Source organism: Myxocyprinus asiaticus, chromosome 36 (genome assembly GCF_019703515.2).
Source record: "Myxocyprinus asiaticus isolate MX2 ecotype Aquarium Trade chromosome 36, UBuf_Myxa_2, whole genome shotgun sequence".
Taxonomy (NCBI): Eukaryota; Metazoa; Chordata; class Actinopteri; order Cypriniformes; family Catostomidae; genus Myxocyprinus; species Myxocyprinus asiaticus.
This window is the reverse complement of record NC_059379.1, coordinates 24298438-24312403: the sequence shown is the minus strand read 5'-3', so window position 1 is coordinate 24312403 and position 13966 is coordinate 24298438. Positions and strand designations below refer to the sequence as shown.

The window sequence follows — 13966 nt, the reverse complement described above, 5'->3', positions numbered from 1 at the left end:
GAATAACAAAAACAATCGCCCTTGATTTTTCCTGATAACCGACAGTCCCAAAATAAAGCAACTATTGGCATTGTTTAACCGGTAAATACGATACTTCATTCTTCCTCTAATCCTCTAATAAAGTCAAGTGCTCTTAAAAGAATGAGTTCAAATTTTTTAAACACTGATTATTTGAAAAGTGAATGCATAGATGAATCAGGAAATCTTTGTTTCATGCCTTATAAACAGGCAAACAGAACTGCATTGTTTAGACTCACTTGTTTCCAGGCAGGCAGGATTTTTGCATAGCATCCACTGTGTACCTCAAAAATTCATGGGCATCTTCTTGACTTCCAAATCTGAAATGCTTTCCAATGCCTGGGAAAAAGAACAAGAGCAGCGGACCATGTAATAAATAACAGTCATCCCAGACCATTCCTTATCGCTTAGCTAGAGAAGATTTCCTTTTTAATCAGGACTTCATGACATAACCTTAATAAATATCTCGCCTTAACCCTCAACTCATATCTAGCACTGATATAAACACTTAAGACTTGACTTAGTACTCAAGCAGCTGATTTGCATTCTTTTAAGTCAGTCTGGCAGGAAAGCAATGCCAGCAATATAAAATGTGGAGTAAAATGTCAAAAGGTCTTAAATTACACACTCACGTTTCAGTTCATTAAGCACTCCAATGGGCTTGATGGCGTTTCCAGAGTTGGCGAACACCTGAGTGATGTGATTTTGCATGGTACACATCATGCAAAATCCAGGCTCATGACCTTCATGGGAAAAGGAAACACATACAACATGCATATAACATCAGAACAAAGTTATGGCAAGCATTGGGCCTTAATTATGATTCACGAGTAGAACAAATTTAGGTGTAAATCGTGTGTAAAACCATTCTTACGTAAACTGTTGCATTTAATACAATGACAATTTATGTGCAAATGGATTTATGAACAACTTAAAAATTAGCCTAGTTCTGCTCATGTTTTATGAATAAGGCCCTTTATGTATAACCTTGTGTAAGCACACAGGGCAGGACACATGTGCAGCACGCTTACATGTTTTGGAATGCTCCCTGGTTAGCATGAAGTTGGCAAGGGGAGCAGTGTAGGTCAGACATTGGAGGGTAGAATTTAGGAAACATGTGTTGCCCAGGTTCTGGAGACCTGCTCCAATGCGGTGACCCTGGTTCCATTTCAAGCTGAGCCGCTCTGGGGAAAAGAGGACCTTTTGAGGAAGAGCGATGCCATCCTCACTGGTCATCACCACTGTACGGTAGAAAAGATGAATGTCAGCCACACATTACAAACAATATAAGAATAATGAGCTTACATTTAGTCCTACACAATAAATATGGTGCTACGGCAACTGTTTAACATTGACAGTAATGAAAAGCACTTGCCTTGCTCCCGGGGCCTGTCAAGAGCCGTATTATTACTACTATTCACAGTCACTCCAATGGTTGGAGCCATGCAGGCAGTCTTGGCCCTTGAAAGCTCAGGTGCAGAAGGGCTAATACTCCAGCTCGAACTGCTACTCTCCATGTCTTTGGTGGAGAAAGGTGTCAGGGAGCTGGAGTGCTTGCACCGCACTGACTCGGGGTCAGGTTTTTCTGGAGGTTTGTCAACTATGGTCATTATTCATTTTCTGTGTTAAAACAAATATGTATGTCAATGCATAAGACAATCATCCTTGCCACAAAAGCAGCTTTTATTTTATGTATGTGGAGTTGGTTCATCATGTGTTGGGTTTGGTGGAACAAGAATTATCATCATACAGCAATATCAATAAAGAGGAAATATGACATGGATGTCATGAAGTTTAAAAAAAAAAAAAGGCCTGCATACTATTGACCTTTCTTGTATTCTCTAACTTTCTCATACTATTTTGTGGACATTCACCAATCTAATAACACAAATTAACAGGGCAGAACAACAAAATACTTAATTGTTCAAATGTGTATCAAACATTGAAAATGTTACGGCATGAGGTCGGTAGGAATATCTGGCAATAATATTGGAAAAATGTAGCCTTTACTGCATGAATGTTTGTCATATTAATACAGTAATTTTTTCGTTAATTAAAAATTTCCAGGATGTGTGTGACTTTCTTCTGCTGAACGCAAATATTTTAGAAGAACATCTCAGCTCTGTAGGTCCATACAATGCAATGAATGGTGACCAGAACTTTGAAGCGGCAAAAAGCACATTATGGCAGCATTACAGTAATCCATTTGTCTCCAGTGGTTTAATCCATATCTTCTGAAGTGATAAGATAGGTGTGGGTGAGAAAAACATCAATATTGAAGTCTTTTTTTTTTTAACTATAAATCGCCACTTTCACTTCCACATTTTTCTTCTTTTGTTTTTGGCCATTCGCATTTTCATGCATATAGTCACCCACCTCTTTGATTAAAGCAAAGAAGCGATCCAGCACTAAAAGTGGCACACCCAAGAGAAAATACTGCATCAATGGCCTTACTTCTGTGGCTGGAACAATATGTTAAACACGTGACATCACCCTAAACAAAATACATTTAAAATGATGCATAGTATAAACGTTTGCCTAGGGTGCTTTAGTTTGTCCAGGAGAAAAAAGTTCTGCTCCTTCCATAGTATAATCAGCCTTTACCAACACCTATCATATGATATCGCTTCTGAGACATGAATTTAACCACTGGGGTCGTACAGACTACTTTAATGCTGCATTTATGTGCTTTTTGGAGCGTCAAAGTTCTGGCCACCAATCACTTACATTGTATGGACCAACAGAGCTGAGATATTATTTAAAAAATATTTCTGTGTGTGTGTTCAGCAGAAGAAAAATTCATACAAATCTGGGATGGCATGAGGGTGAGTAAATGTTGAGAGATTTCTTTTTTTTTTTTTTTTGCATTCATTTTTGGGTAACTATTCCATTAAGTTCGACCAAGTTACTGATAAACATACAATATGTATTTCCTTGATGGACGTTGACTAAAGAGCGCGTTCCCTGTCATTTTACTTGTTTCTACTTGGTGAATAAACAAAACTAAATACAACTTTGAAAGAAACACGTGCTCTCATACTAGAAGGGCGCCTCTGTTCCTACTCTATAATGTTAAAAAGGCTCAAAAACATCGGTAAAGCGTAGAACACAACTTGATGAAATGTTTCTCTACCAAAATTCAGAGACGTCGCGCCAAACTGAAAGTGACTGAACAACCAATAGACCCGCATTATGAAAAGCACATTCTATGACGAAATAATCTATGATATTGATTTGGTAGTACATAAAGGAATATTACCAGTCATTAATAACAAAAGCTAAATAAATTGTGTTAGTGTAACCGATGTGTGTTGATATTTTGAGTTGAACGTCAGGGGAGTCGTGGCCTTGGCTAATTCATGATAGCTAGTTTACGGGAAACTCCGATATCAACACATTCCACAACAAAACCTCAGTAAATGTGTGTACCATTGAACTGTTGATTAGTTAGTCTCAAACTCAGACGCTAAAACCCAGTTTAAAATGTACGCAGGCGGTTCCGTGTGTGATTTTGCGTAGAGAAATAATCGTGTAGTACACACGCTCTCCGCGCGTACGCCAACTGTTATCTGGCGTGATCGGCTAAAGGCTTCACGGGCGAGATAGGCCTCTGCCTAACGATTAAAATAGCAAATACTGACAATATATGTCTTTAAGGCTTAATTTAACGTTTGCAACAACAACAAAAATGTCAGAGAATGTGAGCAGTCAGATGCCTTTCTTGTCGGCGCGAAGGTTTTTAACTGAATCGAAGCCCGCGCGTTTGTGTAGCTATAAACGCCATGGTAACGGTGGAACCTAACAATACAGATGGAACACGGCGTGAACACGGTCACGCACTTCCACAAGCCCGTCTAACAATCAAGTTGTTGATATTTGTGATGTTATCCTTTATTAACACGAACAACACAACGGCAGTTAGTTTAATTAGGTGAAACTAGATTTTAATCGAAAATGGGGAGAAAGGAGGAGCTCGGCATTTAAAATCCAGCGGAGCTGTGGCCGACAAGGCAAAGCCGCTGAAAGCTCCTCTGGTAGATTCATTGCGAAATCCGGTGTTTTCAGTTTCGTGCCACGCAACTAAATCAACCACACAGCGCACGGTGATCAAAATTCACCTGCAGCAATCATAAGTCATATGTAAATCGAACAATGCACGTACCTGTAAATTTATGATTAATTTAAATGTGTTCATCCATTCTAAAATCCAAAGAGCGTCCGGCGGTGAACAATGACGTAGTTTCCCACGGGTCCATCCGGGTACTTTCGTTATGTCAGCCAACCCAGATTCGTGTGGATGTGGCCTTATTGAAGGACCATCAAGGCGGCTGAATGTCTTTGTTGCTGTTAACTCGTCAGAAAAAGAAAAAAACAATACCACGTTTTAAATGTTAATTCATGGGTAATTTCGGTATAACTGTAGAGCCAGATCTTAATCGTTTAATAGAGAAAAATGGTATTGGTGGATTGTAAGGTAGGTCGTGGCTGCTTTATATCCACATCGAAAATCCTGTTTTTTGTTTTTTTTTCTTTCGAAAACCTATTTGAATGTTAATCCTATGGTTAATTACAACGTATATAATGAAGTTGTTGAATGAGTATGTGTGTGTGTGTGTGTATGTATGCATGTATGTATATATATATATATATATATATATATATTTTATTCCATGCATTAACTATTGCTTCATTATATCTAATTAATAGTTTCAGTCAAAAGAGCATAACATTTTGAACAAATTGTTAATGGTTTGCAGTGTTATCACGTCAATAAAAGTTACTTTGTCAGTCTTAACCAGAACCTCTGGTATTATTTATATTTATGATTATTATTGCAAGTTTTCTATTTCATGAACTTTCAAAAGTAGGATAAATTAAGACAAATGCACCATTGCACCAGTTGTTTCATCAAATAAAATATGGCACTCATTTATTTACATACAATTAGAGCTGCACTCACACATGCAACCATTTCCAAACAACAATTCACATAATGCACAAGTATTTGGGGGTACAAAAGAGCCAGTATTATTATGTCTTTTCTGGACTGTGTTTTGCATTTTGAGAGATCTGTAGCTCACTGATCTTTCTCCTGAGCTGAACGAGTTCTTCTTCTTGCTCATCAATCTTGCGCTTTAAACTGTGGATAACCTAGAATAGAGTATGCAAACAAACGTGAGATTTTTCAAAACATAAAGATAGCTGAAAATGAGATTATGCACAAATCAAAATGTTTTTTGTTCCATTTTGAGAAACGTGTTTTGGAGCCACACATACCATGTCATTGGTGCTGAAGATGTCACTCTGTAGTAACTGGCATGCACTTGGTCTAATTGAAGGACCAGAGCTGGTCAGCAGTCTGATATACTTGGCCAAAATTGGACAGTTTTTGGACAGCGTATTAGGAACCTGGCCCTTCCTCAGTTCTCCAAGTGTGTGTACACGTTCCATTTCAGTCCCAAATGGCTGGAATAACTCCAACGCAATCACTCCTATACTATACATATCTGACTGTATAAAAAAACACTGAATATCATATTCTTTTTTCTTTTATTCTATATACTTACCAAATAATTATAAATGAATGAATTAACAATTATCACATAATAGATATACATATACGAAAATACACAAACTCAGGTACAGTACTTATAAACAACAGTTATGACTGTATAGGCTAGCCTTATAACAGTTTACTTTATATTATCTGGACTCTTTACCATTGAATCATAGTTAGAACCCTCAAGTTGTTCAGGTGCAGCGTAAACAAATGTTCCCACTCCACGGGTGTGCGATAAGTCTGAAAAAAAAGATCAGACATTTTTCTGGACTGACTTTCAAATAGAGGCATCACAGAACCTTCATTCCTAAGGTTTGCATTTATTTACTGGCGCCATCTACTGTTACCTTCCGTTAAATCATTTTTTTGTAACGAACAGGAAATGAGTGTATTCAAAGTTAAACTGTATTTGTAAGTATTCTAGTTCAGAATTTGTAATAACAGCTATAACAATCCTTAACTTCTCAATGTAAATATAGAATAGGTTTGAAGGCCCCTCACCTGTATTCACAGTTTTAGAGTTGTAGGGCAGCTGATCATGTTTGTCCATTATAATGTTTTTGCATGCCAATCCGAAGTCCCCTATTTTCACATGGCATTCAGGTCCATGAAGGAAAATGTTTCTAGGCTGTAAATAAATAAATATATACATAAATGGGCAATACACACAAAATAGTTGTTTTTAAACCCATAATGCAATACAACAAAACTGTGTTTGAACTTTGTGAAGCTTGATAGTTGTCTGCCTCTTCATCAAGAGTATTTTCAACAATCCACACAGAAAGTTTGATCAATCTTAGACTATAGAGAGTCTAAACTGAAATGCTACTTGCACCGAGAACTTACAGTGATCATTTACAGTGATCCTGCACAAATTTAGAGGTGTTATACACTATTCCAATAATTCAAGAAAAAAACAATACAATATGCAGAGGACCCATAATGTGCAGTTTAGAAACAGATTTTTAATTATGTAAAATCTTTTTTATTTTCCAAATAGAAGATGAGAATCAAAATAAATATGCACAATGAGTGATTTAAAGGAATAGTTCCCCCAAAAATGAAAATTCTCTCATTATTTACTCATCCTCATGATATCCCAGGTGTGTATGACTTTATTTCATCACCAGAGCACATTTGAAGAAAAATACAAAAATATCTTACCTCAGTAGGTCCTTAAAATGCAAGTGTATGGTGATCAGACCTTTTGAAGCTCCAAAAATCACAGACAGCATTAACTTCATCCATATGACACCAGCTGTTAAATTAATGTCTTCTAAAGCAACAAGATCACTTTTGGTGAGAAAAAGATAAATATTTAAGTACTTTTTTTAACTCTAAATCATGCTTCCGTTACAGCGGTATATGCGTAAGACGTAATCGCATTGGCATTTGAAACACGTGAGAACTGATGCACGGGTGTCACAGCCGGAAGAGCAGCGCTGTTTACAAGTGAGAATGAGGAATGCTGTACAGTAGCTTGGTTGGTTTAGATCTGTATTTATTTATGTTTTTTTTACTCAATGGTGCGTTTGTGTGCTTATCCTGGATGTCTGAACCGAGTGGAGAACGTGAGATTACTTCTGTATCATGGCAATGTGAATACAGCACACAAGAGACTGCTTGGACTCCACCCTCTCATGAAGCTTACCCGATGCATTGGATTATAGTTAAAAAGTACTTCAATATTTATCTTTTTTCATGCCAAAAGTGATCGCGTTAGACGACATTAATTCAACCGCTTGTGTCATATCGATGAAGTTTATGCTGACTGTCTGTGATTTTTAGAGCTTCAAAAGGTCTGATCACCATCCACTTGCATTTTAAGGACCTACTGAGCTAAGATTTTTTCTATTTTTCTTCAAATGTGTTCTGGTGCAGAAAGAAAGACATACACACCTGGGATATCATGAGGGTGAGTAAATAATGAAACAATTTTCATTTTTGGGTGAACTATTCCTTTAAGAGTTCTACAGATTATTCACTGAAATGATATTTGGGTAGGAATTTTAAAGATAACTGTGTTTTCTTGACCTGAGGTTAAACCTTTCGTTTGTCTAAAGACCCAAATTTTCAGGGATTCATGGGTAGTGCTAGACTATTCAAACATGTGACAAACAGATAAAGAGTGTGTTTATAAGGGATAAGCATAGTGTTGGTCAAAGTTGGGAGCATCTACGACTGATTCTATTGTATGTCTTTTCTAAAGTAAAATTATGTTATTTAGATACCATGTTGGCTATGTAAAGCCATGGACACCTAATTCTATTGGAGAAAGGATTGTGCAATGTCTACAGCAACTGTTAACAGGACTTTTATAGCAATGATGAGAAAAAATATATTCAACATGTCAATGCACCTCTTAAATACATGACCATAGGAACCTAGAATGTGTAAATAATTATGTAAACAATGCCTGTTTGCTGATCTCTTCACAGGGTTTCCATAGTGGAAGAGATGATGTAATTTTGAACTTATTCATAGCACAGACATCAAAAAGCTTACTACATTAGAAGGGAACTATCGGTTGTTTTAGTAGACTGAAAGTCTAATCTCAAAAGCACCAGTTTGCTTTGCAAATTGTTGTGCCACGGCAATCCAATGTCGGTTATCAAAACACCAGGCCTCCTCCCATGCATAGTCATGCTTTCACATTACCCATGACAAAAATAACAGAAATAAGTATAATACCATTGGTGAATGTAGACATACCTTTAGGTCTCTGTGCATAATTCCACGGGAATGAATGTATTCCACTCCTTCAAGTATTTTCTTAAAAATGTTCAATGCTTGTTCACAGTCAGCTGACTCACAAGGATCTGTGAATTAAAAGAAGTAAAAGGTTTAAAAATACTTCAATAATCCAGCAATATAATTAAATGATCTCAACGTTTAAACAATTTGGATCCGCAAATTAGCTTTTCTTGTCTTTCCTGTTCAGGCATATGTCAGCCGGTGCAAAAACAGGTAAAAGGGAGTATATAATGACTTATGCACTGTAAATTGCACGCAAATAGTGTATTGCCAATCCCAATGCATGGCATTTAAAGAATAACAGATATTTGCTGTATATTGAATATTGCTGTAATTTCTAGAAATGCCTATTTCATTTGAAAACAGGGGTCTTACCTTGTGAAATTGACAGTTCTTCCATAGTTCTTGTGTTCCTCTCCTGTATCCAGTCTTTCAAGGATCGCTCACACAGTTGCATTTGTATATAAAGCATTAAGTGAAACTGAATCTGTACATAGCAACAAGAAAAAAACATTACAGATTACAGGCCCTACTAGGAAAAAAATAAAACACACGTGTGTATATATATATATATATATATATATATATATATATATATATATATATATAATTATATAGAGAAAATTTGAGTTTTGTCCCTCTAAGGCTGTTCACACAGGCAGAAAAAAAAAATCAGATTTTAGTCAATAATAACTTTTATAGACGATACAGATTCAAGTTCACTAAAACGTCACATTTGTTGGATCGTTACATATTTCAGACCTTTTTATTTGAATTTATGTCAAATAATAACACGCAATGGAGTCAATAAAACATGCTTCTATACTGGTGATGGTGAGATTTCAGGTGAATATACCTACATGCTCTTCCGGCGAGAACTGATGTGACTGTCGGTGTGGATGATACAGGAAGACCGGCGAATCAACACTACTTGATGTCATGTTGTTCTTTAACGCTATCACGATGTATGCACTAAATGTAATGTTCATTTATAGAAAAACGCTCCATGATTAATTTGAGCCCACTTCATTTTTACAAGCAAGGAAGTTACAGATGCGCATTTGTGTTTTGGACAGGACGTGACATGTAGCGCACAAGCTGCAGTGCCCCATCTAGTGGCGGATAACTGTATAGACACTCTTTTCTCCATCTGCTCACCTGACTACCGAACGCATTTGTGATTAATCGACGATCGACAAGCTTAGTCGATCAAGTTATTAATGATGAATAATCGATCATCGATTAATTATTAACATCCCTAAAATGGACCAAAAATATTGATGACTCAACTTGCACTACACAGATGCTTGTCCAATCAAATGCTCTCTAAAATGAAAATGTCCCTTCCACCCATACCATCTGTAGCAGCCTTGCAAGAAGCAAATCGTGGTAAATGGCTGTGATGTAACTAAAGGGACTAGACCTTCGATATATCCCACCCAGAAGTCCTTTTTCAACAGGAATTATGAGAACACACAAAGAAACCTGCATGCCAAGTGATTTCATGAGGTCTTTCAAAAATGTACCATATGTCCTTATTTAAGGTTAGCTGAAGAAAATTATTATTTCTGATTTCAATTAAATTATTAGTTAGTTCTATATCAACAAACCCCACACCTCATGTGCCAGCTTTTCGGACCATTCACGAGTGTCCATATCAGTGTGAGAGTTTTTGTTTAATTCCAGTTTGGTTTTACTGAGGTCGTCCTTTGAGAGTGTCGAGCTGTCCCAATTAGCTGCTGGGCATTTGTTCACTGTAGTGCCAGGCTTTCCCAGGAACACACATGGAACAAAGTTCTGAGGGTTGTGGACATTTTTAGGGCACACAGCATGACCAATTTCCTCTTTTGACGTTGACGGCTTCACTGAGAAGCTTTCTAATGTAACTTGATTGTCTTTTAGTTGGTCAGAATGTTCAAAAACAATGAACGATCCACTGCTGCTGTCAGTGCTTTCCTGTGTGGATCTGAAAGCATGATTCATTTTCAATATGCATTGGAATGCCACTTATTTAAATGTTGAACATGTTTCTTGTCATCTTACCCTTCTTTCTGTGAAGATTTCTCTAAGGCTGGAAATATTTGAGAAACAAGAGATTTGGGATCTGGAAGGAAACAGAAAATTGTTCCCAATTTGTACCATTTTGCATGATGCATGCTTTCTATATCAACAAGAAACATAGAATATATGCAGATATTTGAATTATTTGGTTAGCTTATTTAAGATCACATCAATAGAGCTACTTGCTTCTCACAGTAGGCTGAACATGCTCCATCCATGCAGTGTGATATCCAATGATGTTTGGATGCTGAAGGCTAGAGAGCACTTTAACTTCTCTAAGAACCTGTGAAAAAGAAAAACAGACCCAATATGGCCGTTTACTGCTAAATCGTTTGGAATTTTGAGGTGAACAACTGTTGGTCAGTGGAAACCTACGCTAGATGGATGTCTTTGGCACCATAAGTGTAGCGTTTTTAAGGGGCAACATGCTAAATTATTCATTCCGCTACACTGTAGGAACACATGTTGTGTGAACAGCCTCCAACAATAATGCAAGCTCAATCTGTGCCATACCTTACCTTCATGCAGTCATCTCTAGTTACTTTCTTGATGAGAATTTTTTTCACTGCGTATTCCTGACCATCCAGCTTGTTTGTAACCTAAAACAGTATGAGTGGTTTTAGGATGCACCTTTCAACATTATGTGGTTAATGTCTTTTGAGTATAATACGATTGTCACACACAAAAATCATTACCTTAAACACTATGCCATATGATCCTTTACCCAGTTTTGCGATTTCTTCAAATTCACTAAGGTAACGGGATGTTTGGGCTTGGAAAAGACCATCTTTGGTTCTAGGATAGATAAGCGTATCTGAATTAATCGAATTGTCATTGTGTATTGCACTTAATGTACAAATACATTTTTGTTCCTTGTCTGTCTCTTTGTTCTGTGCTAGCATCTTTACTACTCCAGCTACTGTGAGAACTTGGCAGTCCTATACTGCAGATGTTGATAAACTTTGTATGACAAATTGCTTGCTATGTGTCTCATTTGTAAGTCGCTTTGGATAAAAGCATCTGCTAAATGACTAAATGTAAATGTGTATTACAAAGCACAGCAAGTGGAACTGTTTTCACCTTAGAGTCTGGCCTTCTGCACTCAAGTATCGATGATCCTGCAGAAAGCCGAAAGATGAACAGAAAGCACAAGGTTTTTCACAACTTTTGGTTTTGTTGATGTGTATATTTGAATAGTTCAATTGAATCATAATAGAACAAAATTACATTGATGATTAAATACAGTATGTTGCATTACCTGCGGAAAAAGTGAAGGGCTGGTTGCATGCAGGAGCTCTCTGAATGCCCGGTTGTGCTGCAGACGAACTGTGCTAAACTCATCACTGATGGCCAATGGAGAGAGGAGGTTCATGGCTGCTAAACGCTGGCCTATCACTGAAACAGGTGAGGTTTTTGAGAGATATTCAAGTAGCTATTATCAATTAGGTTTCCAAAAAAGTAAAACTAGAGACAAATAATAAATAGACAAAATATTCTGACATAGTTCACTGGTACATTTTTTTGAGGCAGTATAGATATCAGGTGACTCACCCTTGAACAGCATGCGTGAACGTGTAGGGTCACTCTGGTAAACAAAGCACAAGTGTTCCAGTAGGGATCCCAGGAGTAGTTGGTTGGGAATGGCAGAAGCAAATTCCTGGATTGATGGGTACTGTTTCCCCACCAGCAGCACCTCACAGTTATTGTCGGAGTTTGAGACTACATTAATACAACAAAGAAAAGGAGTGAATAGTTTGTTTTATTATGGGTATGGAAATATTAAATCCTCAAAAGAATAAGTAGGCTACTTGTTGGATAAGCAAAGTGTCCAAATGTTCGTTAAGTGTCAGTATCTGACAGTTTCATTTGTTTGATCAGTGAAAACAAACCAAATTTAGTCTAACAAGACAACACACCTTGTGAATTTCTTACCTTCAGCAATAACTTTAGCAATTAAGTCCATAATGTCATATTCATCGGAATCCATTTAGACATCAAATGAGCATTAACAGTACTCTCTTAACAGCTAAACAAATAGAGTACTGCTGCATCTAGTCTGTACAGCAAGGGTGGGTAAAGTCTATGTAACTTATCAGCTTCAAACATTTTCAAGTCCCCCCCACACCCCTAAGAAGTCCCACAGATCAAATATTAAAGGGATAGTTCACCCAAATATGAGAATTATCTCATCATTTACTCACCCTCATGCCATTCCAGATGTGTATGACTTTCTTTCTTCTGCAGAACACAAATGATGACTTTAGAAGGAAATCTAAGCTCTGTTGGTCCATTCAATGCAAATGAATGATGATCAGAACTTTGAAGTTACAAAAAGCACACAAAGGCAGCATTAAAGTAATCCATACATCTCCAGTGTTGAAATCCATGTCTTCTGAAGCAATATGATAGATGTGGGTGAGAAACAGATCATTACTGAAATTATTTTTTACTATAAATCTCAACATTTGACCACCCCTGACCAGTAGGTTGCAATACGCACGAAGAATAAGAATCATCAAAAAACAAAAACAAAAGAAGAATGTGGAAGAGAAAGTGGAAATGTATAGTAAAAAAGGACTTGATCTGTTTTTAATCCATTATAATATCGCTTCAGAAGGCATGGATTTAGCCTAACCATTGGAGTCGTATGGATTACTTTTATGCGGCCTTTCTGTGCTTTTTGGGGCTGCTAAGTTCCACAGTTTACTTTTTTCCCAATGTGTGGACCTAAAGAGCTGAGATATTCTTTTCAAAATCTTCCGTTGTGCTCTGCAGAAAAAAGAAAGACAGTCATTCGCATCTGGTATAGCATGAGGGTGAGTAAACTCACCAAATTCTACACTGTTTTGGCTTCCAGGTAAGATTAGGCATTAAAATTAATCTATAATGCTAGCTACATATCTTGCTCATGACTTTGATTGTTATGTTATAGAACTCAAGCCACTACTGAATACCAGTAGACTACTGCATTCAAACACATATGGTGTCGCTGTTTCTCAGCAGTCACAACTTTATTGGACTCACTGTCAAATTGGACGTCATCTTCCGTCAGCGGAATATTCCTCTTCTAGATCCCCTATCCTGGTTAGAAAGGCCCCTTCGGATCTGAAGGCTTTGAACGTTCACATTAGAAACTACAACTCTACTCGAACTTTCCTGAGCCATGAGAGTCTCTGTTGTGTGAAACATTGGCGTTTTCGGCTAAAACGCACTCATGTGTATCCCATCCGTTGGTTGCATTCAGAAGGACCACCGTTCAAGAAAACCAGTCCTTTTAAGTCATGAAATTCCACTCACAAGTTTAAAACAAGCCGAGCAAAAATATCACTGTAATAGTAATATCACTGTAATAGTCAGCTGCCATGTTCTTCAGTGAAGGAGTAAGGAAGTGTCTCAAAATCTTGAGTATATGATGAACAAACCACGATATAGCGCCTTAAAATGTTATACGTAGCTAAGTTTTGTATATTTATCCCAAATTACTATTATCATCACAAACTATACATGCCAGAAGAACATAACATTTGCACTGTTGTCATGTCAGTTTCTACTGTGATAACAACTTTGCATACA

The 13966-nt window shown here is 37.2% G+C and overlaps 2 protein-coding genes across 4 annotated transcripts in view; both read right to left on the bottom strand.

Moving 5' to 3' along the window:
• Positions 1-4647, bottom strand: part of usp42 (ubiquitin specific peptidase 42) — a 28258-nt gene extending 23611 nt beyond the window's left edge. The window contains exons 1-5 of the mRNA XM_051674617.1: positions 4181-4647; positions 1394-1638; positions 1050-1259; positions 651-761; positions 258-357 (exon numbers count right to left, since the gene is read on the bottom strand). Of these exons, the coding sequence (XP_051530577.1) occupies positions 258-357; positions 651-761; positions 1050-1259; positions 1394-1628 (656 nt within the window). The 5' untranslated portion in view covers positions 1629-1638; positions 4181-4647. The remainder of the gene's footprint in view (positions 1-257; positions 358-650; positions 762-1049; positions 1260-1393; positions 1639-4180) is intronic.
• Positions 4648-4926: 279 nt separating this feature from the next.
• On the bottom strand, positions 4927-12465 carry eif2ak1 (eukaryotic translation initiation factor 2-alpha kinase 1). Of its 3 annotated transcripts, XM_051674619.1 has the most exons (15): positions 12326-12465; positions 11945-12112; positions 11652-11788; positions 11474-11511; positions 11089-11188; positions 10912-10992; positions 10580-10676; positions 10376-10436; positions 9950-10298; positions 8708-8819; positions 8291-8397; positions 6080-6206; positions 5739-5818; positions 5296-5529; positions 4927-5169 (listed from the first exon to the last, which is right to left on the bottom strand). In XM_051674619.1, exons 1-15 carry the CDS (start codon positions 12378-12380, stop codon positions 5050-5052), a joined length of 1866 nt encoding a protein of 621 aa, XP_051530579.1. In that variant the 5' UTR covers positions 12381-12465; the 3' UTR covers positions 4927-5049. The 3 variants fall into 3 exon arrangements, with proteins under 3 accessions (XP_051530579.1, XP_051530582.1, XP_051530581.1); XM_051674622.1 differs by lacking the exon at positions 9950-10298 and having other exon boundaries at positions 10587-10676; positions 10907-10992; positions 12326-12395; XM_051674621.1 differs by lacking the exon at positions 4927-5169 and having other exon boundaries at positions 5392-5602; positions 5720-5818; positions 12326-12395.
• Between the last annotated feature and the right edge of the window lie 1501 nt (positions 12466-13966).

What these genes read in the sequence shown, in the direction of transcription:
- eif2ak1 (XM_051674619.1), bottom strand. Translation starts at nt 12,380, where the DNA reads ATGGATTCCGATGAATATGACATTATGGACTTAATTGCTAAAGTTATT. An exon ending in CTAGAGATGACTGCATGAAG is followed by an intron (nt 10,677 to 10,911) that starts GTAAGGTATGGC and finishes TCTTTTTCACAG; the next exon opens with GTTCTTAGAGAAGTTAAAGT. An exon ending in TTATGCACAGAGACCTAAAG is followed by an intron (nt 6,207 to 8,290) that starts GTATGTCTACAT and finishes ATTTATTTACAG; the next exon opens with CCTAGAAACATTTTCCTTCA.